Source organism: Ranitomeya variabilis, chromosome 6, assembly GCF_051348905.1.
Source record: "Ranitomeya variabilis isolate aRanVar5 chromosome 6, aRanVar5.hap1, whole genome shotgun sequence".
Lineage (NCBI taxonomy): Eukaryota > Metazoa > Chordata > Amphibia > Anura > Dendrobatidae > Ranitomeya > Ranitomeya variabilis.
The window spans coordinates 104,416,152-104,442,931 of NC_135237.1; the positions used below are offsets into that span (position 1 = coordinate 104,416,152).

Genomic DNA, 26,780 nt, shown 5'->3' on the forward strand with positions numbered 1-26,780 from the left:
ACAATACCGACTGCTGTGTCTGTTCATTTTAGGATCAATATATGCTTTGTTTTCGCCAAACGGAATGCAAAATGAAGGATTGTATGAGAAATGTTACACTTTGAGGACAATGAAATTCCATTGCCTTCCACGAACCAAACTTGAAAACGATCAGTTGTCTGAAAAATCAGGCACATTGTCTTCTAGAAGGATAAAAATTAAATAAATAAAAATATCTAATCTAGGTAAAGAATTATTAGTATTAAAAAGAACACAAAATAAAAAAATATAAGATTATGCTTAAAAGGCTGAAATAAGCCCAAGATCATCATAATCTTCTGCTAGTGGATACTAAAGGACTTATTTTCTCCCCTCCAACTATACTTACGTAACACAAAAAAAAAAACGAATTAAATCCAAAGTAATTAGAGTAAAAGCAATGTAATATACCTTCAGAAGGAAAAAACAAAAACAAAAAGAAAATCTAAAAAGTCAAAGTTGGCGAAAGTGCAATTCAAATTCTCATTTTTCAAAAACAATTCAGAGGATGCAGCAGCAGTTTCTCCATCACCTAAAATTGAGGAAGAGAAAAGAAGATTACCTTTTCTGATACTGCTCCTCATCATGTGTGCAGAGTGTCTAAGTGGCACCCCTTGCATTTTTGCTCCTGTGCTTCCAAGTCTTCCTCTTCCTAGAGGACTTCCATTCTGCTCAAGGCGGGCTATTTTGGCTGGCGGACCTTTTGGATCGCTTACATTGTTAGACATTTCTAAATGTTCTATCCCCTGAGTTGTCTCGTTCGAATGATCCATGCTCAGTCCCGCCTCTAAGGATCACCTGGCATAATTAAAAAAAAAACAGAAGTATTTATAAATCAGCGAGGCATACTGTCTGTAGGAGAGAAAGAAAAAAAAACACCACAACCAAATTTATTTGAACAGACATACATTTATATACATGGTCATAATTAAATGCTACACGTAGACCTCCAGATGAGAGACTACCCAGTCTGCTATTCCAGAACACTTGTGAAGCTGGTCCTTATCGATTTTTCATAAAATCGTCATTACACAATGGACAGAAAGAGTCAATAACTTATGGCGCAAGTGTGTCAAGATCTGCACTGATCAATGACACGAGGATGAGGTTCTTAGACTTCACTCCGGCACGTTGAACTCACCAGGAACTTATGACACTTGGGTTTAGCAGTTGTCATCAAAGTATGGGGACAAGTAGACAAGAAGACATAACTAGGGATTAAGAAAAGGGCCAGGTGGGATAGAGAAGCAGATAACTGATCAGATCACTCCAATACTAAAAGGAACTCGATGAACAAGAGTTTTCTTTCAGCCTTAAAACTGATATATTGACAACCCTCTGAGTAAGTTCGCCATGAGTCAGAACTTCACGTCTACAGAAGCTCCTGCTGCCAGGACTTCTCCACGGTTCACGAGAAAGGTCCTTAGAAGATCAATAAAACTTTTTAAACAAAAGAGAAAGTTACGAGACATGAGAAAACCCGGGGAACTCGTTTTTTGTAGATTTACAGAATATGCCATGGCCCAAACTAGAACATATCATATGGGTCAGTGGAGCATCATCTTTAAACTTCTACCAATGCCAAGAAACTTCCAGACACAACACTCAAGGACTTATTCGAGAATTTTTACTCACTAAATCTCATTACTTTATGCCATTTCTTAAGAGATTACCACTCTACACATTGAAATATTGACGGTTCCAGCTCAGAAGCCAATATAATCAGAGGACGTGTATTGTGGACCTGATGTTACTCAATGGTCCTGACATTACATCGAGGTGTCTAAGCTGCCACCATTAGCTGGTGTAGTATATGGTATGGACAAATCGCTCCATCTACTTCATTTCCACATCAGCATCAAAATCTGTATCCAACGTACAGAAAACATCTAATTTCCCCCATTGAAAGCTCGGTGCCCAGGGCTAAAGTTCACCAAGATCTCAGTTACAAATAATGACAAGCAGAGCATCCCCACAATGACAGCACAAGGCGGTGACTATTATCTGTAGTTATCCCTGTCAGCCAGAGCCACTCTTCTCCTTAACCCATTCATTACAAAATAAGAGGAGGGGGAGCAGACCGAGGATTTCACTGGGATCACGACAAAACCTGAAAATCCAACAGAACCCAAGAAGATAATGAAAACAGCACGAGGGAAAAACCAAGAACCACCAAAGGTCCATGAACACCGAGGAAGACATTAGAAGCAGTTCTTACACGACTTTTTTTTTTTTACTTAAGATTTTAGATCTTCTTCTGAAGACCTCACCAATATCTAATAACGGTTGGAAAAGTTCTTAAGAAGCGTCACTTGTTGCACCGACCCAGAAAAGTTGTGACAATAAATCCCAAAATAACTGTCGACAATATTTTTTTTAGCCCAATTTTAAGATTTTTGTGTTTTCGAACACACAACGATAAGGAAAGGGTCTGCAATGGTCAGAATTGTTGGAAGACGTCTGGGGCGTCTAAGGGTCAAAAGTGGAGATGACACATGGAGTTAACGACCAGTGAAGTGTACGTGAATCAGCGTCCGCAGTATGTAATTACCCCTGTGTATATATAAAGAAGGGGTGTGTTTGTATGTACACAAGAGACACGTATGGCACCGAAAAATAATAAGAGGAAATCATCACTCCTAATTCTAAGAATGAAATTCTGGCTGGAAAGAGCGTGGTGGGACCAAGCAAAAGTTTCCACACCGCTGTCACCCCACGTATGGCAGTGACGGGGCATCAACGCCGGAGTCCCAGGAGGCTCAGGAAGCCGGGAAGTTACGCGCCAGGCTGCAGCCTCCAGTCCACAATCCCGGCCAGGATTTCCCTTTGACCTTTTAAAGAGACAAAGAAGCAAAGTGCTCCCCAATGTGACAACCCCGGCAGGCAGGCAGGCAGGCAGCAATACTCACCACTCCACAACATAGAAATGGACGGCGTCCTCCTGACAGCAGCGCACCCAGGATCCGCTCTTCTAGATTAACCTTCTTCCCCCCCAAAATGGAGGAAATTAAATAAAGATCTAGCAAAAAAAAAATGTGCAAAAGGAAGGACGAGCGAGATTACAAAAAAAAAAAAGAAGTCTTCAATGCTCAGAGATGCTCAGAAGAGGAAGCAGCCGCCGTCCGTCAGTCTGGAGACGTGTCCACAAAGCTTGCAATCAACTCGAGCCCCAGCATAGTGACAAGGGGGGGATGGAGATGAAGTGGATGGGGGGGTGGCAGATAACAGAGAGCTGACGCTGACGCCTTCCACTTAGGTCCATTCAGTCCAATAATAAATAAGAGCAGCAAAGTTTCTTCCAGGATCTGAGGATGGGAGTAGTTGACAGGTGGATGTATAAGTAGATGGGAGGTATCACACGGATGGAGGGGGGAGTAGTCGGGGAAATAAATAAATAATAACAATAAATGGAAGGAAAGACAAGTGAGGAAAGTGCGAGCAGCAGCTGGAGCCTTGTCACAGGGGGAGGAGGACGGGGAAGTGCTCAGTAGTTTCTCACAATGCAGGAAGATGGGAGAGTCTGCTGCTCACAATGGGCAGAGGATGGGAGTTGTGCTGCTGCCGTGTTGTGCGCTGTCCAGAGCTGCTCTGCTCAGATGTGGTGTCCCCATTAAATTATTACTTGTATTGACTCATCCCTCCTCCTCCTCCTCCTGCTGCCGATCGCTGCTCTGTGCCAGTGCTGCCGCCGATCGCTGCTCTGTGCCAGTGCTGCCGCCGATCGCTGCTCTGTGCCAGTGCTGCCGCCGATCGCTGCTCTGTGCCAGTGCTGCCGCCGATCGCTGCTCTGCACTAGTGCTGCCGCCGCTGCTCTCCGGGAAGATGTCGGGGCTGTCGCTGCTGCAGCTTCTTCTTCCTCCTCCTCATTTTAATACAAAATGAGAGCAGCCAGGCCACCGCCGGAGCTCCCGCTCCCTGCCTGCAGCCCCAAGCCCTTCCCTGGCGGCCCCGGATCAGCCGACGTCCTGGGAGAGACACAGAGGAGGAGGAGAGACATGATGAGAGGGGGAGGAGAGCAGCAGGCTGGGATAAATGGGCTCAGGATGGGGGATATACGGGGAAGTCCGGGGCATTGGTGCAGGAGGAGGAGGAGGAGGGTAATTATGAGGGGGCAGGAGATAATGGGGGGGATTGGGATTTCCGGACGCGCAGGAATCTGTAATCTTCCTGATTAGTGTGAGGCGGCTGCGCGCAGATTATACACAATAGCCGGAATAACAGGGAGCAGTGAGGGCGGAGGCATCATGGCCGGGGAGGCTGTGACACTCAGCACAACAAGGAGGAGGAGTGTGCGCAGCCACACAGGCCAGAGCCGAGCGGCGACAGGACCTGCCATGATGTCAGGCCGTGCTAGCCGTCACACGTGAGGGAGGAGCCGCCTCAGGAGCAGCGCTGCTCCTACTTTATCATAGGGACGAGAGTGACTAGTGTCCCCGGGAGAAGGTGACAGAAAGTTCTGTGCTGTACGGACGGCACACTCAGCTCTGCACTGTATGGATAACTACACTCAGCTCTGCACTGCATGGCTAACTACACTCCACTCTGCATACATTACACTCACCTCTGCACTGTATATGTTACACTTAGCTCTGCACTGTATATGTTACACTTAGCTCTGCACTGTATATGTTACACTTAGCTCTGCACTGTATATGTTACACTTAGCTCTGCACTGTATATGTTACACTTAGCTCTGCACTGTATATGTTACACTTAGCTCTGCACTGTATATGTTACACTTAGCTCTGCACTGTATATGTTACACTTAGCTCTGCACTGTATATGTTACACTCACCTCTGCACTGTATATGTTACACTTAGCTCTGCACTGTATATGTTACACTCACCTCTGCACTGTATATGTTACCCTCAGCACTGCATACATAAACACACTCCACTCTGCATACATTAGTCAGCTCTGCACTGCATGCATTACACACTTAGCTCCGCACTGTATGGATAACCACACTCCACTCTGCATACATTACACTCACCTCTGCACTGTATATGTTACACTTAGCTCTGCACTGTATATGTTACACTCACCTCTGCACTGTATGTTACCCTCAGCACTGCATACATAAACACACTCCACTCTGCATACATTAGTCAGCTCTGCACTGCATGCATTACACACTTAGCTCCGCACTGTATGGATAACCACACTCCACTCTGCATACATTACACTCACCTCTGCACTGTATATGTTACACTCACCTCTGCACTGTATATGTTACACTTAGCTCTGCACTGTATGTTACCCTCAGCACTGCATACATAAACACACTCCACTCTGCATACATTAGTCAGCTCTGAACTGTTTGCATTAGTTTGCACACTCAGTTCTGCACTGTATATGTTATATACTCCGCATACATACACTCATCTCTGCATGCATACACACTGCACTGTATATGTAACATTCTGCGCTGCATGCATTACACACACTCAGCTCTGCACTTAATATGTTATACACTCCACTCGGCATACATACACTCGGCTCTGCATGCATAAACACTGCACTGTATATGTAATATTTTGCACGGCATGTGTTACCCCCGCTGAGTTCTGCACTGTATGTTATACACTCCACTCAGCATACATTACACTCAGCTCTGCACTGCATACATTACACTTAGCTCTGCAATGAATGCATTACACACACTCATCTTTGCATACATTACTCACTTAGCTCTGCTCTAAAAGCATAAAGTCACTCTGCACTGCATATATTACTCAGCTCTGCACTGCATACATTACAAAGAGCACTTCATGCATTAAATACTCGGCTCTACTCTACATGTACTACACGCAGCTGTGATCCGTCCACTTGTATGTATACAATGCAGAGCTATGTGTGTGTTATGCATGTAGTGCAGAGCTACAGTACAGACCAAAAGTTTGGAACACCTCATTTGTAGAGATGTGTCTGCTGCTAGAACTCTATGTGGCATTGACCTGGTCTCTAATCTGAGCTGCTGTTAACCTGCGATTTCTGAGGCTGGTGACTCAGATGAACTTATCCTCAGAAGCAGAGGTGACTCTTGGTCTTCCTTTCCTGGGGCAGTCCTCATGTGAGCCAGTTTCTTTGTAGCGCTTGATGGTTTTTGCCACTGCACTTGGGGACCCTTTCAAAGTTTTCCCAAGTTTTCGGACTGACTGACCTTCATTTCTTAAAGTAATGATGGCCACTCGTTTTTCTTTACTTAGCTGCTTTTTTCTTGCCATCATACAAATTCTAACAGTCTATTCAGTAGGACTATCAGCTCTGTATCCACCAGACTTCTGCACAACACAACTGATGGTCGCAACCCCATTTATAAGGCAAGAAATCCCACTTATTAAACCTGACAGGGCACACCTGTGAAGTGAAAACCATTCCCGGTGACTACCTCTTGAAGCTCATCAAGAGAATGCCAAGAGTGTGCAAAGCAGTCATCAAAGCAAAAGGTGGCTACTTTGAAGAACCTAGAATACAAGACATAATTTCAGCTGTTTCACACTTTTGTTAAGTATATAATTCCACATGTGTAAATTCATAGTTTTGATGCCTTCAGTTTGAATGTACAATTTTCAGTCATGAAAATACAGAAAAATCATTGAATGAGGTGTGTCCAAACTTTTAATCTGTACTGTATGTGTGTGTGATGCATGTAGTGCAGAGCTATGTGTGTGTCGTGCATCTAGTGCAGAGCTATGTGCATCATGCATGTAGTGCAGAGCTATGTGTGTCATGCATGTGCAGAGCTGTGTGTGATGCATGTAGTGCAGAGCTATGTGTGTGATGCATGTAGTGCAGAGCTATGTGTGTGTGTCATGCATGTATTGCAGAGCTATGTGTGTCATGCATGTAGTGCAGAGCTATGTGTGTGTCATGCATGTAGTGCAGAGCTATATGTGTGTCGTGCATGTAGTGCAGAGCTATGTGTCTTGCATGTAGTGCAGAGCTATGTGTGTGTCGTGCATGTAGTGCAGAGCTATGTGTGTGTCGTGCATGTAGTGCAGAGCTATGTGTGTGTCGTGCACGTAGTGCAGAGCTATTGGTGTCGTGCATGTAGTGCAGAGCTATGTGTGTGTCGTTCATGTAGTGCAGAGCTATGTGTGTGTCATGCATGGCTTACAGATGTGTGTGAGACAATTGCAGCAGAGGATGTATATTCCTCAGCCTCTATTCACACTTGCCACGTGCTTTCTGCTTATATTTCTACAGAATACTTGACATTCTACTGACACCACAGTGCACTCGTGCCCCATAATAACGTCAACCGTCGGAATCTGCGAAGGTGTCCATCATTGTAGAAGAAAAGATAGAATCTGATGCGACTTTTGTGGGGTTGGACAATGAACATTTATCTCCTGTCCGCAGAATAGATAATTTAATGATCGCAGTGCTAGGACCCCAGTGATCATGAGTACAGGTAGAAAGTGTCTGGCATTTGAACTGAGCACCAGTTACACAAGTGTATTTATCAGACCAGTAATAAACTATGGGACTGGCAAAAATATCTGACCGCTCTACCAACGTAACTAACTTAAGTTTTGGGTTTTTTTAAAGCCTACTGGGCTCAGTGATGACTCCATGCAATGACATTAGGTCACATCATTGCCAGGCCCTCAGTATAGGTGAGTGGCATGGGAAGTAAAAATGCAAAAAAATTTTCTTTTGTCATTTGCAAACATGTAGGAAATTTTTGTGCTGTGAAAAATCGGTGTAGCAGGATCACTTAACTTTTACTACAGCTGAGAGGCAGATTCTCTATTGCAGATTTTCTGCTGTACCAGGGTAAGGGTGATTTGGGCTGTGAATGTATTTAGATCGCTGAGTATTGTTACACTGGGTTCAGTTGCAGCAAACTACAAGGATAAATGGAAACAAAATTCAACAACAAGAAAACACATGCAACCACACATAAGGACACTGCCACCACCATGCTTCACTGTAGGCACCATGCGTTTTTCTACATTTATTTTTCTAATTGCATGGTGTTTACAATATAAAATCCTACGGAGAAAGTAGCACATAAAGGGTCTTATCACAATTAAAGTTCTTAATCAGATTCTATTAACCTGATTTATGCTTTAAAAAAGCATTTGTACAGCTGCTGCGGATAGACAGGTCATAAAAGCATGAATATAAGGATGATTTGTGGATATCTCCCATGCTTCTGTGTACAGAAGACATCATACACCGTGTTTCAAATTATTATGCAAATTGGATTTAAGTGTCATAAAGATTTAATTGTTTTGTTTTTCAAATAAACTCATGGATGGTATTGTGTCTCAGGGCTCAATGGATCACTGAAATCAATCTTAAACATGTGATAATTAGTTTTCTGGGTGACTAATTAGCGGAAAACTACTTAAAAATGATGTTCCACATTATTAAGCAGGCCACAGTTTTCAAGTAACATGGGAAAGAAAAATGATCTCTCTGCTGCCGAAAAGCATCAAATAATGCAATGCCTTGGTCAAGGGATGAAAACATTAGATATTTCTAATATTCCCGAAAACTTAAGCATGATCATCGTACTGTTAAGAGATTTGTGGCTGAATCTGAGCACAGACGTGTTCGTGCTGATAAAGGCATAATGAGGAAGGTTTCTGCCAGGCAAGTTCATCGGATTAAGAGAGCAGCTGCTGAAAAGCCATTACAAACCAGCAAACATATTTGAAGCTGCTGGTGCCTCTGGAGTCCCTCGAATCTCAAGGTGTAGGATACTTCAAAGGCTTGCTTTGGTTCATAAACCTACTATTCGGCCACACCTAAACAGTGTTCACAAGCAGAAATTGTTGCAGTGGGCCCAGACCTACATGAAGACTAATTTTCAGCCTTATTTACTGATAAGTGTCGAGCAACCCTGGATGGTCCAGATGGATGGAGTAGTGGATGACCACCATGTCCCAACAAGGCTGCGACATCAGCAAGGAGGTGGAGGAGTCATGTTTTGGGCCAGAATCATGGGGAAACAGCTGGTAGGGCCCTTTAAGGTTCCTAAAGGTGTGAAACTGACCTCTGCAAAGTATATAGCTTTTCTGACTGACAACTTTCTTCCATGGTATAAAAAGCAGAAACATGCCTTCAGGAGCAAAATCATCTTCATGCATAACAATGCACCATCTCATGCTTCAAAGAATACCTCTGAGTCATTGGCTGCTATGGACATAAAAGGAGATAAACTTCATGGAGTGGCCCCTGACCTCAACCCTATAGAGAACCTTTGGAGTATCATCAAGCAAAAGATCTATGAGGGTGGGAGGCATTTCACAGCAAAACAGCCGCTCTGGGAGGCTATTCTGACTTCATGCAAAGAAATACAAGCAGAAACTCTCCAAAAACTTACAAGTTCAATGGATGCAAGAATTGTGAAGGTGATATTAAAGAAGGGGTCCTATGTTAACATGTAACTTGGCCTGTTAGTATGTTTTGAAGTTAAATAGCTTTTTTTGTTCAGTGAATGTAACCTCCTAATGCTGCAAATTCCACAAATGAGCATTTTCAGTTCTTTAAAACATGAAATGTTTAGAAATTCTACTGTGCCTAATAATTTGGAACAGTGCATTTTAAGTTTTTATTCATTTTGGAGATTATACTGTTATCGTTGGGAGGTTTCTTCAATAAAATTCATTGTATACTCTAACGGGTGATGACTTTTATTAGACTGACTGTCATTTGCACTGACCATTTAGGAAAATCCGAGAAAAATATCATTTGCATAATAATTTGGAACATGGTGTATATCAGTGATTCATTCAAGTGGTTTTTATTCAGTGCGTTTCAAAGTGTCATTCACTTCTTCCTCAGTGAAATGACCCCATCTGGTCATTTCCTGAGGATGAAATGCTTGACACTTTGAAACGCGTTGAATAAAAACTATTTCAATGAATCGCTGAGATTTGACGTCTTTTGCACAGCAGCGCGGGAGATATCTACAAATTACTCTTATCTTCATGGTGTTTACAGTGAAACACGGTGGTGGCAGTGTTCCTGTGGCTGCATGAGAGCTACATTTCATTGATGTTATCATGAATTCCCAGATGTACTGCTCTGTATTGAAAAACAAGATGCTATCATCACATGTGCCCTTGGTAGATGTGCACGTTTCCAACAATACAATGATCCAAAACACACATCTGTTGCATTTGAGAAGAACAGAGTGAAAGTGACTCAGTGGCCAAGTGTCTCTTGATCTGAACCCAACCAAACACCTATAGGGAATTATAAAGAGACAAGTTGAGCATCTTTCTCCATCCAGCACCCAGGCTCTAAAAGAGGTCGTTCTTGAAGAATGGAAGAAGATAGATGTTGGAATATGTTGTCAACTTGTTCATTCCATGCACAAAAGACTTGGTGCTGTCCTAAAAATCATGGAGGTCATACAAAATACTAGATGCAGTAGTTCTTGATGTGGAGTATATTCATATTTGCATCACAGAAGTTGAGGAAAACTAAAGATTTTGTAATGAAAGTTATATTAGTAACTTTACTTTCATGTTATGGGTTAAAAAATAGTTCTATGAAACTCAGTCTTGTCAATTTTAGAATTTGTTCAGTGAGATACTGATCAAAATCTTACTTTTCAAAGGGGATCTACTGATTTATACCGAGAACTGTATTCTTTCATTCTCATGCAAATGATGCCTACTAGCCACACATCCCACTGAGAGCTGTGGTAGAGCGGCTCACTTGGCTGGACACAGAGGTTTAACCAGAACACTGTCTCTTTAAGAAAATGCTTGGTTTATTGAAGACAGCATAAACCATGTTTTGGAAAGTAAACACAATCCTCCAGACAAAACAGTAAAATAAAGAAACAAAAATAAATAGTCCTTTTCCTAGCGGGGATCAACCTGCTAACAGGCAGTAATGTCCACGGTTCATATCAGCACTTTCCTGGAGTCCTCTCTCTCTAGGCACCTCCTGAACACCGGAAGCTTTGGCAGTCAGCCATTTAAGCCCAGGCTTTGTGACTCCTCCATCACGTGACTGATCACATGAACCAGAAATCACACAGGTCCTGAAAGGACACTGCAGGTAGAGATACATGCACCTCCTCCCGCTCTATGGAGGTCCACTAAAACCAGTCCATCATATAACTTTATATAAACCGTCTCAACACGCAGTGTGCTGGAGGAAACTTCTGGTTTTACATCACTGGCGCCATCATGCGCATTGACACGTATCTCCCCTCCATTACTTTACCAGTGACTCACATATTCCCCCCATCTGCCAAAAGCATGTTTACTGGCTAAGCAGGGGACTCTGGACAGGGCATCTGCATTCTCATGCAACCTCCCTGGCCTGTGCTCCACATGGAAAGTGAAGTCCTGGAGCACCAGAAACCACCTAGCTGCCTGGGCATTCTTGCCCTTCTTTTCCCTCGTCAATAAGATATTAGTCTGAACTTTCTGCATAATAGTTAATATCTCAGGGTGTTGATTGCCCACTTGATGGCCAAGCACTCTTTCTCCACGATGGCATAGTTCTAACAGGAGAGTTTCCTACTCAGGTTTAGGACTGCGTGTTCGTCACCCTCTATAACCTGGGACAGCACAGCTCCTAAACCAACTTCGGAGGTGCCCGTCTTATGAAATCTGGTGCGACCAATACTGGAAGCCGGCACAGGACGAGCTTCAACTCCTGGAATGCCATCTCTGCTTCAGAGGACCATTTGACCATTGTCAACTTTGCGCCCTGGAGAAGATCAGTCAGGGGGGCAGCTATCATGGAGAAGTTCGGGATAAATTGCCGATAATATCCCATAATCCCGAGGAATGCCCTGACCTGCTTTTTGGAGACCTGCTGTGGCTTTATCTCGCCTCTTACAACGATATAGCCCAAGTACTTCGCCTCCTCTTTCCCGAAGGTGCACTTCTTTAAATTTATGGTAAACCCCGCTTTCCTTAGTGCGTCGAGTACCGCCTGGACCTTCTGCAGATGACTTTCCCAATCCGGGCTGAAAATCACAATGTCCAAATAAGCGGTGGCATACTTCTTATGAGGGACTAGAATATGGTCCATAGCCCTCTGGAAGGTGGCTGTGGCTCTTTGCAGTCCGAACGGCATCCGGGTATATTGAAAGCACCCGTCAGGTGTAGAGAAGGCCGTCTTCTCCTTGGCACTTGGAGACATGAGAATTTGCCAGAACTCCTTTGTTAGGTCCAGGGTGGTGATGTACCTGGCTGACCCAAGCCTATCAATAAGCTCATCGACCCAGGGCATCGGATACGCGTCGAACTTGGACACCTCATGGAGCTTCCTGTAATCGTTACAAAAGCGCCACTCTCCATTTGGCTTCGGCACCAGGACAATAGGGCTGGATGAGCCGCTCTTTGACCCCCCATCCAATATGAGGATGCACCAGGATGGGAGTGCACGAACCTGTCCATTACAACGCACTCAACCATCTGGGCTGGAGTGGAGGATTCCATCTGCGGCCATTTTTGCACCAGATGGTGTAGGTCAAACATTTGGGACTGACGTGGTTTGTCCCCATAATATGCCCCGTGGTGAACCCTTTGGGCTCTGACTGACATAGTGACGCCTGTGCATGCCAAAATTTCAGTCTTTAACTTGGCATACTCCTGCACATCCTGTAATGCCAAATCATAATAGGCCTTCTGAGGCTCACCAGTCAAATAGGGGGCCAGCACCTCCATCCACTGCTCTGGCGGTAGCTTCTTATGCTCCGTTACCCACTCGGACTCAGTCGAAAAAGGTCTCCACATCATCACCCGAGGTCATTTTTTTTGCATGGCTTGTCTTACCGTCTTCCGGACGTACGTCTTGTTACCTGGACTTGGGGAAGGGGCTGCCAGCCTTCCATGAGCCACCTCTGTAAGCAAGCCAATCTGCTGCTGGTGTTGCAAGTGCTGCTGCATTTGCTGTATAAGCAGCTTGTTTCCTGCTGTGCCATCTATTGCTGCTGATGTTGTAGCTGCTGTTGCTGCTGTGCTGGTAGCAGATGTTTCAGCAGGATCTCCACCTTGCCTGATGTCAAAAGAAACACAGTCCTTTTCCTAGCGGGGATCAACCCACGAACAGGCAGTAATGTCCACGGTTCAGATTAGCACATACTTTCCTGGAGTCCTCTCCAGGCACCTCCTGAACACTGGAAGCTTTGGCAGCCAGCTATTTAAGCCCAGACCTTGTGACTCCTCCGTCATGTGACTGATCACATGATCATGACATCACACAGGTCCTGTAAGGACACTGCAGGTGGAGATACATGGACCTCCTCCCAACCGCTCTAAACCGGTCCACTAAAACAATCCCATCATATAACTTTATATAAACTGTCCCAACATGCAGTATGCTGGAGGAAACTATTCTGGTTTTACAACACTGATGCCATCCTGCGCAGTGACGCATATCTCCCCTCCATCACTTCACCAGTGACTCTGTCATAGAGCTTATACAATGGGATAAGTCTCAGTTCCAGCAAATATGGGGATCATGTGAGTAGAATCTTAAAAATGTCTACAACCTCTAAAGAAGAAAATTTTCATGGAACTAAACACATAATGTAACAGTGGCTGCAGAGTGGAATAAAACGCTTTTGTTCTTAATTTCGCTTCTCGATTGCAGAGATATTACCAAACTATTTGGCACCTAATGAGTTAACACCCACTTGGGCTTAAAAAAACAAAAAGTTAGCAGACAGACCGTTTTCACGGGTGGTGTGTACTTCTGTGTGGTGCTGATCAGTCATTAGCAGGCCGCAACAATCGAAAGAACATGCCCCCATCCTAGCTCAGAAGAGGTTTCTCTTAGTGTGAGATGTATAAAGACAGACAGCCCTGATCTCCTGGGCTAGGTTCCTCTATGATTATAAAGCACAGATGACAAACACCTTTCAGATAAAGTCCCTGTGTGGAGGGCAATACAGCTGAGTTAGCCTTGACACATTACAAACCCTTCTATCAACTCTCCTTTCATAGCACTGGCAGCTCTGCTGTACTATCACCACCCCCCACAAAGAGAGACATTAGTATTCACTTATGTCTGTTGTGCTCAACTTGCAATAGGCCTGCAGTGAAAGCAAAGCAGGGTGTCATTACATCTCACACAGGACAGACAGATTATTCCTGTGTGAGTTGTAAAGAAGCCCTGATCGCACTGCAGAGATTGTTGCTTTAGAACAACAGACGTAAGTGTGATACTGACACATCTCCAAACAGCCAGTGTGGGGGGAACAGCAGCACAGTAGAGAAGAAAGTACTATCAGAGTACTGGGTTTGTAAAGTGACACAGCTAAACTCAGCTGTGCTGCCCCTCCACTCATGCAGGTGGGTAGACCAGGGTTGTATTATTACATCTCGTGTTGAGAAATTATCTGCTATTGTGGGGGGTGTTCTTTCCTTTGAATGCTGCTACTTGCTTATGATTGGTTAGCACCATACCGGTAGAAATACACTCCCCCATTGAAACTGATAACGCACACCTGGACTTTAAAAAAAAAAAAAGTTGCCAAACACTTTTGCAGTATCTCAGCAATGGAGAGGCAAAAAAAAGGTTTATTTTGCTCCACAGCTAAGCTACAATTACCTATTGTGTCTAGTCAGGGCCAGTTTTAGACAAAGTGGGGCCCTGGGCAAAAGTTTAAAGTGGGGCCCCAAATGCTAACATATTGCACCATCACACAGAAACATTTCGGTTATATGTACATGCACTGAGTTCACATTACTAAATGAGCGTGATCAACAATATTGAAGTTCCACGCTTGTTTCTTTACACTGAGGAACAATGATGGACACAGGACGATCACTAGTAGATAAATCTGTACCCATACAGTATCATTTTATCAGCAGCATATCTGCAGTTTTCATCTGACAATGTTGTGCTGAGAACAATGATTTTTGTTCCGACATAAACAATCCAATCACTCGATGACTAGTCAACATTTTGTTTAGTGTAATACACCCCATAGTCCTCCACATAGCATAATGCACTCTGTAGTCCTCCATATAGTATAATGTGCATCATAGTCCTCCATATAGTATAATGTGCCCCATAGTTCTCCATATAGAATACTGTGCCCCATAGCCCTCCATATTGTATAATGCACACCCCATAGACCTCCATATAGTGTAATGTGCCCAATAGGCCTCCATAAATTATAATGTGCCCCAGTCTTTCATATAGTATAATGTGCCCCATAGTTCTCCATATATTATAATACACTCCGTATTGTCCTTCATATAGTAAAATACACTCCCCATAGTCCTCCGTATAGTATGATACACTCCCCATAGTCTTCCATATAGTATAATATATTCCCCATAGTCCTCCATGTAGTATAATACACTCCCCATGGTCCTCCATATAGTATTATACACTCCCCATAGTCCTCTATATAGTATAATACACTCCTCATATTCCTCCATATCGTATAATGCACCCCCATAGTCCTCCATGCATTACAATGCACTTCCCATAGTATAATGCACCCATAGTTCTTCATATAGTATGATATATGCCCCATAGTCCTCGATACAGTATAATGCAGGTCTCATATAGTAAATATAGTATAATTCACTCCCCATAGTCCTTGATAGAGTATAATGCCATCCCCCTCAGAGTGTAATGCAGCCACCCCATAGATCATAATGCAGCCACCCCATAGAGCATAATGCAGCCACCACATAGATCATAATACAGCCACTTCGTAGAGTATAATGCAGCCACCCCATAGAGTATAATGCAGCCACCCCATAGCATATAATGCAGCCCCCCATAGAGCCATAGAGTATAATACAGCCACCCAATAGAGTATAATGCAGCCACCCTAAAGATTTTAATACAGCCACCCAATAGAGTGTAATGCAGCCCCCATAGAGTATAATGCATCCCCTCAAAGAGTACAATGAAGCCCCCATAGAGTGCAATGCAACCTCCCATAGAGTGCATTGCAACCTCCCATAGAGTGAAATGCAGCCCCCCATAGAGTATAATGCAGCCCCCCATAGAGTATAATGAAGCCACCCCATAGAGTATAATGCACCCACCCTATAGAATATAATACACACCCCATAGAGTATAATGCAGCCCCCATAGAGCATGATTCAGCCATCCTATAGAGCAGAGGACCCAAACCTTTCTGACCTTTGGAGCCAAATTCAGCTCTGCAAGAGGGTCACGAGCCACATCCAGCTCCTGCCTCCCTCACAGTAGTGGCAACCAAAGCCCCCATTATGGGTTTAATGATAACCAAAGCTTTTCCTCACAAATCACCCTGAAGCAGTATACCAAGATCCAGGGGTGCCCACAATATCCCCATTCAGCATTCTTCCATCACGCACTCCCAAGACAGTCACATCCAGCTTCAAGCTCCTCCTCTGACCGTAGTATCATCCTGTCTCCAGCGTACCATACTTAAATTATCTCTAATCCCCCAAGACCAGTAGATGTGCATCCAAGTCTGCTCTTCTGTGTAGGGCTACTCACAAAGTTCACCATTTTGAGATGTGCTCTTCATACCTGTTTGCTAGACCTGGAGCTAATGCACCAAGTTGGCAGACATCCGCGAGCCACAATTCATGGGACCGGGAGTCACATGTGGCTCCCGAGCTACAGGTTGGGGACCCCTGCTATAGAGTATAATGCAGCCCCCCATAGAGCACAATGCAGCCACCCCATAGAGCATAATGTGGCCCCTCAAAGAGTACAATACATCCCCACAGTCCTGCAGTATTATGGCCACCACTTAATCATTGATATATATAAAAAAGTATAATACCTCTCCCTGTTCCCTGCTGCTCTGGCCCCTGCAGAGCATCTCGGCAGCTCCACTGCTGACGGCAGCATGATGCACAATGAAGTGACATTATCGTGCACCCGCTCCATCAGAGGCAGAGCGGAATGATGGGGAGGGAGCGTCATCTGACAATCTCTCCTCCATCATTGCTCTCAACTGTATCGGCATCTATGATGCCGATAGAGTTAAATGCAATGGGGAAGGCGCCGCTGACGCCGGGCCCCCCTGACTTACTGGCCCCATAGCAGCCAAGTGGTCTGCCGCTATCAGTGGCCACTGGCGGGGGCCCTAAGTAGATATCTAGTCTGTCTGCCGCTAACGTCAACTCTGGGTCTAGTTCAACATGAAAAAAATTGGTGAAAGTCCTCTTTAAATCTAATAAGAGGAAGTTGAGATTTTTAGAAGGAATTTTATCTCATTTGTAAATGCTAACATACAGTTTGTTATTGAAAAAAAAATGTTGTGACCAAACCAATATTATTTTTTATATTAATATTTTTTAAATTTTCCCTTGGTAAGTTATACATTACAGTATGTGCTCCTCTTCTTTGGGCATTGATAGATACACTACTCACAAAAAGTTTGAGATATTTGGCTTTCAGGTGACATCTTAAGATGATCCTAGAATGCACTCTAACCTTTTCTGGTGAACATAATGTAACTATCTCTAGACGTTTTAATACACATGTCCAACTGTTCAATGTTCCAGTACTTTATGCACAACTTACTGTTCTCTAACAAGGATCATAAAGGAGTTGCCCACTACTAGGACAACCCCTTCTCAACCTAAATATTTGGCCCTGATAAAATAAAAAAGCCTATTCTCACTTCCCGTGCAAGCACCGTTTAGCACTTGCTCTTCCTGGTGCTTCTGTTTTGTTGTGACACGTGAGCCCTGTGTCCAATCAGCGCTGGCGTCATTGTCCCCACCTTTTTTAAAATGAAACATGAAGAGGAAGTCCAGGTTGCAGCTGATCTCTGACTTCCTCTTCATGTTCAATTCGACAGAAGGAGGAGACAGTGGCGCCAGCGCTGATTGGGCACCGCGGGAACGACACCAACATGGGAGGTGAGTATAAAGTTTTTTTTTTATCGGGGCCAAGCATGAGTTATGACAAGGAGTTGTCCAAGTAGTGGACAACTTCTTTAATGGCAAAATTCACAACAGGTGTTTGTTCCATGAATCAGCCAATAAAATTCGGGGTTCAATTAGAATTGGTATTTAAACCATCCTCCTCATCATGCTGTACATATTTTGACATCATAAGACCAAGACAACACCTAACAATTGATAACCAGCACCACAAGCAGGATTTTCTTACGGAAATGGCCACTGAGCTTAGAGTGTCACAGACTGTCATTGGCAGGTTGCAACAGAGAGACTGGAAGAGTCACAGAAAGCCAGAGAAGTGAATGTACTTTGGACACATCCAACACTAATGACCACTTCGCTGTGAACAATGCCCTTTGGTACAGGATGATGAATGCCACACAACTCCAGGCACATTTAAGGAAGGTGAGAGGAACCCAAGTGTCACGTCAGACCTTTCTAAACCATTTACATCAGTGTGGACTGTGTGACCTGTAAGGATACCTGACTACACCACTCGGAAAGGGCATCATCATTTTGCATGGGCTAGGGAGCATCTACGAGGGACCAGTGTCCATCAGTGCTGTTCATTGATGAAGTTGAATTACGCTGAGCAGAAATGATAGACGCCAACAATGTTGGAGACGTCAAGGAGACCGCTATACATCAGACACTGTTGTCACCAGACAAGCCTGTGGTGGTGGAGGTGTTGCAGTGTAGGCATGTGTGTCTAGTCAATACAGAACTGCCTTCACTTAGTGAATGGTAGAGTGACAAGCCCCTCTTACTTGAAAAACATTAATCCAGTCATTGTGTCCCTTAACGAACAACACAAGCCTAATTTCATCTTCATAGACGACAATGCTCCAGCTCATTGAGGTCGCATCATTAGGGAACGGCTGCTAGAGACTGAGGTACCTCAAATGGAGTGGCCTGCACTTTTTACAGTCATGAATCCAATAGAAAACTTGTGGGATCAGCTGAGTCGCTGTGTGGAGGCTCATATCTCTGTACCCCAGCAGACAATAACTCAACTTGTGAACAGCATGAGACGTCGTTGTCAAGCTGTACGTGATGCTCAATGCCACATGACCATTTTTGTTGGGGTATACCCACCACTTTTGTTTCTACTTAAATGCCTTACTTTCATGATAAAATATCACTGTAGTCTGAACTTTTTACGTTTTCAATAAATCCAAATATCACTAACTTTTTGTGAATAGTGTATGTTTTATTTTTAAAAATAAACTTGAGGTGACTAGACTGAGTTCTCAAATGGACCTGTGCTAAATATTTTGTGGTTATCTATATGCACAGCTGCAGAACTTTCGACAAAGAATTTAGCAGTGTGTGGCGTTTCCCATAGTGTATGCTCACGAGTGCGTATGCTCCTGGTACGAATTTCCGCAGCATAAATTAAGTTGTGGTATGGATTTTTGACCTGATTGTCAAATTATGCTGCATATATCACTCTCCAAAATATTACGTTAAAAAAACACACAATTTGTTGCTGTTTTTGCAAGTGAAAATCTGAACTTTTAGCAAAGTTATTGCTTACTTCGCTGTCCAGCTTCATGGAAAAGCAAATATTCTTTTATTAGGTGTGCATACAAACTGGTGACAGGTTAAAATGCAAACATCCACGCGTTTCTGGAGCTGAGAGCATCAGCTGTTGCTTTTCTGTGAAGCTGGACTACCTCCTTTATTCCTCTGTTAGCAGGACACGCACATACCTTCCAAGATATGGTGCTGATCTGGGACCACTACTCCAAAATACTGGCTTTGTGCATGAGCCAGCTCACCTTGAATGATATTTGTTGAAGGGTTTGTTGCCCAAAACGTTACATTGAGCTGAATATTTTGTAAATTTCAACACTATCTTTTATGGTGTTCACAATTGGAACTGAATCTTTGCAGCATTCATGGATTTTAAATACTGTTACTTCACTATACGTTTGAATGTTTCTGGTCAGGTCAAGCCAGTGGTCAGTTCCCCTGGAAAACTGGTACCCCATACAGATTGGGAGCAGTGCTAGCCACAACACACTGCATATATGGCGTGGGTCATTTCACTACTTATCCAGATAATAAGATTTGCCAAAATGCAGTAAATGTAAATGATTAAGGAGTCTTCTAAGCAGGTCAATTTTAGGTCAAATCTGGAGGTTAACGGGATGTCTTAGGCTTCTTTCACACTAGCGTCGGGCTCGGCCCGTCGCAGTGCGTCGGGCCGAGGTTACCGACGCTAGCGTTGTATACGCCGCACAACGGGGGCAGCGGATGCATTTTTCCAGCGCATCCGCCACCCCATTGTGAGGTGCGGGGAGGTGGGGGCGGAGTTCCGGCCGCGCATGCGCGGTTGGAAATGGCGGTCCGTCGGCAGCAAAAAACGTTACATGTAACGTTTTTTGCATCCGACGGTCCACCACAACACGGCGCAACCATCGCGCGACGGTTGCGACGTGTGGCAATGCGTCGCAAATGCGTCGCTAATGTTAGTCAATGGTGAAAAAACGCATCCTGCAAGCACTTTTGCAGGATGCGTTTTTTCGCCAAAACGACGCATTGCGACGTATTGCAAAAAACGCTAGTGTGAAAGTACCCTTAAGGTACCTTCACACTGAACAACTTAACAACGATAACGATAGCGATCCGTGACGTTGCAGCGTCCTAGATAGCGATATCGTTGTGTTTGACACGCAGCAGCGATCTGGATCCTGCTGTGATATCGCTGGTCGGAGCTAGAAGTCCAGAACTTTATTTGGTCGTCAGATCGGCGTGTATCGTTGTGTTTGACAGCAAAAGCAACGAAGCCAGCAATGTTTTACAATGGTAACCAGGGTAAATATCGGGTTACTAAGCGCAGGGCCGTGCTTAGTAACCCGATATTTACCCTGGTTACCATTGTAAAAGGAAAAAAAAACAGTACATATTCACCTTCTGATGTCTGTCACGTCCCCCGGCGTCCGCGCTGCTGCTCAGAGCTTCCTGCACTCACTGTGTCAGTGGCGGCCGTAAAGCAAAGCACAGCGGTGACGTCACCGCTCTGCTTTAGGGCCGGCGCTTACACAGTGCAGGGAAGTGGACGCCGGGGAACGCGACAGACACCGGAATGTGAGTATGTAGTGTTTTTTTTTTTTTTACATTTACACTGGTAACCAGGGTAAACATCGGGTTACTAAGCGCGGCCCTGCTGACAGCTCTCCAGCGACCATACAACGACGAAACAGCGACGCTGCAGCGATCGGCATCGTTGTCTATATCGCTGCAGCGTCGCTTAATGTGACGGTACCTTTAGCAGTTGATCGCACAGATCAGACCAGCTCACCCCTTCCACCTGACAGCAGATTTTACCAGTAAAGGCTTACAACCAGACAAGTATTTACTCTGTGACGGTCTAAGGGTACCGTCACACTAAGCGACGCTGCAGCGATAGCGACAGCGATGTCGATCGCTGCAGCGTCGCTGTTTGGTCGCTGGAGAGCTGTCATACAGACCGCTCTCCAGCGACCAGCGATGCCGAGGTCCCCGGGTAACCAGGGTAAACATCGGGTTGCTAAGCGCAGGGCCGCGCTTAGTAACCCGATGTTTACCCTGGTTACCAGAGTAAAAGTAAAAAAAACAAACAGTACATACTCACCAGCGCGTCCCCCAGCCTCTGCTTCCTGACACTGACTGAGCTCCGGCCCTAACAGCACAGCGGTGACGTCACCGCTGTTGCTTTCACTTTCACTTTAGGGCCGGAGCTCAGTCAGTATCAGGAAGCAGACGCTGGGGGACGCATGTAAGTATGTGCTGTTTGTTTTTTTTACTTTTACGCTGGTAACCAGGGTAAACATCGGGTTACTAAGCGCGGCCCTGCGCTTAGTAACCCGATGTTTACCCTGGTTACCAGTGTAAAATATCGCTGGTATCGTCGCTTTTGCTGTCAAACACGGCGATACACGGCGACCTAGCGACCAAATAATGTGCAGACCTTCTAGCAGCGACCAGCAATTTCACAGCGGGATTCTGATCGCTGCTGCGTGTCAAATACAGCGATATCGCTCCCTAGGACGCTGCAATGTCACAGATCGCTGGCGACGTTGCTTAGTGTGACGGTACCTTAAGGAAGCAGATTATACAGAGCATCCCTCCATTCTGCCTCATAGAAGGATGACTCATGTATAATGTCTATTATCATTATAGAGGCATTTATTCCATGGCGCTTTACATGTTAAAAGTAGTATACATAATACCCCTTGTGGGTTCTTCTAAAATGAGGAAGGATGCAGATCTCAAACATTGCACTACAAGGTAGCATGAAAAATTTGTATGTAAAAACATGATGATTTGTATTGCTTTCAGCATCAAATAATCCAGTTTTATGATTTGAGCTCATAGCCCACTACTATCAGTATCTTCTTACATATCTTCATGACCTACCGCAAGGTAGGAAAATATAATATATATAATAATAATAATAATAATTTTATTTATATAGCGCCAACATATTCCGCAGCGCTTTACAACTTATAGAGGGGACTTATACAGACAACAGACATTACAGCATAACAGAAATCACAGTTCAAAACAGATACCAGGAGGAATGAGGGCCCTGCTCGCAAGCTTACAATCTATATATGTGTATATATATATATATATATATATATATATATATATATATATACACATATATATTACCATTATATATATACAGTACAGACCAAAAGTTTGGACACACCTTCTCATTTAAAGATCTTTCTGTAATTTCATGACTATGAAAATTGTACATTCACACTGAAGGCATCAAAACTATGAATTAACACATGTGGAATTATATACTTAACAAAAAAGTGTGAAACAACTGAAATTATGTCTTATATTCTAGGTTCTTCATAGTAGCCACCTTTTGCTTTGATGACTCCTTTGCACACTCTTGGCATTCTCTTGATGAGCTTCCAGAGGTAGTCACCGGGAATGGTTTTCACTTCACAGGTGTGCCCTGTTAGGTTTAATAAGTGGGATTTCTTGCCTTATAAATGGGGTTGGGACCATCAGTTGTATTGTGCAGAAGTCTGGTGGATACACAGCTGATAGTCCTACTGAATAGACTGTAAGAATTTGTATTATGTCAAGAAAAAAGCAGCTAAGTAAAGAAAAACGAGTGGCCACCATTACTTTAAGAAATGAAGGTCAGTCAGTCCGAAAAAATGGGAAAACTTTGAAAGCGTCCCCAAGTGCAGTGGCAAAAACCATCAAGCGCTACAAAGAAACTGGCTCACATGAGGACCGCCCCTGGAAAGGAAGACCAAGAGTCACCTCTGCTTCTGAGGATAAGTTTATCCGAGTCACCAGCCTCAGAAATTGCAGGTTAACAGCAGCTCAGATTAGAGACCAGGTCAATGCCACACAGGGTTCTAGCAGCAGACACATCTCTACAACAACTGTTAAGAGGAGACTTTGTGCAGCAGGCCTTCATGGTACAATAGCTGCTAGGAAACCACTGCTAAGGACAGGCAACAAGCAGAAGAGACTTGTTTGGGCTAAAGAACACAAGGAATGGACATCAGACCTGTGGAAATCTGTGCTTTGGTCTGATGAGTCCAAATTTAAATCTTTGGTTCCAACCACCGTGTCTTTGTGCGACGCAGAAAAGGTGAACGGATGGACTCTACATGCCTGGTTCCCACCATGAAGCATGGAGGAGGAGGTGTGATAGTGTGGGGGTGCTTTGCTGGTGACACTTGGGGATTTATTCAAAATTGAAGGCATACTGAACCAGCATGGCTACCTGTCATGATCTCTGCAGGCAGAGATCATAGCAAGCCTATAGAGGGACAAGCTCTCGGAAGATGGAACTATACTGACCATGAACTAAGCCTGCCGCGCAACTAGAAATAGCCAGGTAGCATTTCCTATTTATCGCTAGATGCCCAGCTCTGGCCTAAGACCTAAATAGCTAGCAGAGGGAAATATAAGACCTGGCTCACCTCTAGAGAAATATTCCAAAGAAGACAGTAGCCCCCCACATATAATGACGGTGAGTTCAGATGAAACAACAAACGCAGCAGGAAAATAGTCTTAGCAAATTTGAGGTCCGCTTACTAGATAGCAGAAGACAGATAGTATACTTTCATGGTCAGCAGAAAAACACTAACAAAACACCATCCAGAGATTACCTTAAACTCTGGCATTAACTCATAACGCCAGAGTAGCAATCCCTGATCAACGAGAGCTTTCCAGACACAGTAACAAAACTTCAGCTGTGAACTGGAACAAATAGGCAAAACAAAACATGGACAAAAGTCCAACTTATCTAGTAGTTGTCTAGAAGCAGGAACAAGCACTGAGAGGCATCAGATAACATTGTTGACCGGCAAGAAACCACCAGAGAAATGAGCTTAAATAGCGACACCCACTACTGATGGAACCAGGTGAAACAGGAAAGAGGATGACAAGTCCAATTCCACAAGCGGCCACCGGGGGAGCCCAGAATCCAAATTCACAACAGTACCCCCCCCTCAAGGAGGGGGCACCGAACCCTCACCAGATCCACCAGGGCGACCAGGATGAGCCCTATGGAAGGCACGAACAAGATCAGAAGCATGAACATCAGATGCATTGACCCAAGAATTATCCTCCTGGCCGTAACCCTTCCAGTTGACCAGATACTGGAGTTTCCGTCTGGAAACACGAGAGTCCAAAATTTTCTCCACAACGTACTCCAACTCACCCTCAACCAACACCGGAGCAGGAGGCTCAACTGAAGGTACAACAGGTACCTCATACCTGCGCAATAACGACCGATGAAAAACGTTATGAATGGAAAAGGACGCAGGGAGGTCCAAACGGAAAGAAACAGGATTAAGAATCTCCAATATTCTATAAGGGCCGATGAACCGAGGTTTAAACTTAGGAGAAGAGACCCTCATAGGGACAAAACGAGAAGACAACCACACTAAATCTCCAACACAAAGCCGAGAACCAACACGACGATGACGGTTGGCAAAACGCTGAGTCTTCTCCTGGGACAACTTCAAATTGTCCATAACCTGCCCCCAGATGTGATGCAATCTCTCCACCACCGCATCCACTCCAGGACAATCCGAGGATTCCACCTGACCGGAGGAAAATCGAGGGTGAAACCCCGAATTACAGAAAAACGGGGACACCAAGGTGGAAGAACTGGCCCGATTATTGAGGGCGAACTCTGCCAATGGCAAAAAAGCAACCCAATCATCCTGGTCAGCAGAGACAAAACACCTCAGATATGTCTCAAGGGTCTGATTAGTCCGCTCGGTCTGGCCATTAGTCTGAGGGTGAAAAGCAGATGAAAAAGACAAATCTATGCCCATCCTAGCACAGAATGCCCGCCAAAATCTAGACACAAATTGGGTACCTCTGTCAGAAACAATATTCTCAGGAATACCGTGCAATCGGACAACATTCTGAAAAAACAGAGGAACCAACTCAGAAGAAGAAGGCAACTTGGGCAGAGGAACCAAATGGACCATTTTAGAGAAACGGTCACAGACCACCCAGATGACAGACATCTTCTGGGAAACAGGCAGATCTGAAATAAAATCCATCGAGATGTGTGTCCAAGGCCTCTTAGGAATAGGCAAGGGCAACAGCAGTCCGCTAGCTCGAGAACTACAAGACTTGGCCCGAGCACAAACGTCACATGACTGCACAAAGACTCGCACATCTCGTGACAGGGAAGGCCACCAGAAGGATCTTGCCACCAAATCCCTGGTACCAAAAATTCCGGGATGACCTGCCAATGCAGAAGAATGTACCTCAGAGATGACTCTGCTGGTCCAATCATCCGGAACAAACAGTCTATCAGGCGGACAACGATCCGGTCTATCCGCCTGAAACTCTTGCAAGGACCGCCGCAGATCAGGAGAAACGGCCGACAAAATTACTCCCTCCCTAAGGATACCTGTGGGTTCAGAATTACCAGGAGAGTCCGGGTCAAAACTCCTAGAAAGGGCATCTGCCTTAACATTCTTAGAACCCGGTAGGTATGACACCACAAAATTAAAGCGAGAAAAAAATAAAGACCAGCGCGCCTGTCTAGGATTCAGGCGTCTGGCAGTCTCAAGATAAATCAAATTTTTGTGGTCAGTCAATACCACCACCTGATGCCTAGCCCCCTCGAGCCAATGGCGCCACTCCTCAAACGCCCACTTCATGGCCAAAAGCTCCCGATTCCCAACATCATAATTCCGCTCTGCGGGCGAAAATTTGCGAGAAAAGAAGGCACAAGGCCTAATGACGGAGCAGTCGGAACCTTTCTGCGACAACACTGCCCCAGCTCCGATCTCCGAAGCGTCAACCTCAACCTGAAAAGGCAGATTCACATCAGGCTGACGCAACACAGGGGCAGAGGCAAAACGGCGCTTAAGCTCCTGAAAGGCCTCTACAGCATGAGGGGACCAATTAGCAACATCAGCGCCTTGTCTGGTCAAATCAGTCAGTGGTTTAACGACATCCGAAAAACCAGCAATAAATCGGCGGTAAAAGTTGGCAAAGCCCAAAAATCTCTGAAGACCCTTAAGAGAGGAGGGCTGAGTCCAGTCACAAATAGCTTGCACCTTGACGGGATCCATCTCAATGGAAGAGGGAGAAAAAATATACCCCAAAAAGGAAATTTTCTGGACCCCAAAAACGCATAAAGAATTAGACCGCAGAACCTGAAAAACTCTCCTGACCTGCTGGACATGAGAGTCCCAGTCATCAGAAAAAATCAGAATATCATCCAGATATATTATCATAAATTTATCCAGAAAATCGCGGAAAATATCATGCATAAAAGACTGGAAAACTGAAGGGGCATTAGAAAGACCAAAAGGCATGACCAAATACTCAAAGTGGCCCTCGGGCGTATTAAATGCGGTCTTCCACTCATCCCCCTGCCTGATCCGCACCAA

The 26,780-nt window shown here is 44.6% G+C and overlaps 1 protein-coding gene across 9 annotated transcripts in view; it reads right to left on the reverse strand.

The window, feature by feature from the left end:
- SATB1 (SATB homeobox 1) overlaps positions 1-26,780 on the reverse strand; it is a 237,401-nt gene that overhangs the window by 96,657 nt on the left and 113,964 nt on the right. For 4 of the 9 annotated variants that reach the window (XM_077268875.1, XM_077268872.1, XM_077268873.1 and 1 more), the window contains one exon: positions 581-816. In XM_077268875.1, coding sequence (XP_077124990.1) covers positions 581-791 — 211 coding nt within the window. In that variant the 5' untranslated portion in view covers positions 792-816. Of the gene's footprint in view, positions 1-580; positions 817-2,927; positions 3,981-6,379; positions 6,462-26,780 lie in introns of those variants that run through there. The other 5 variants (XM_077268876.1, XM_077268877.1, XM_077268871.1 and 2 more) reach the window with 5 other exon arrangements.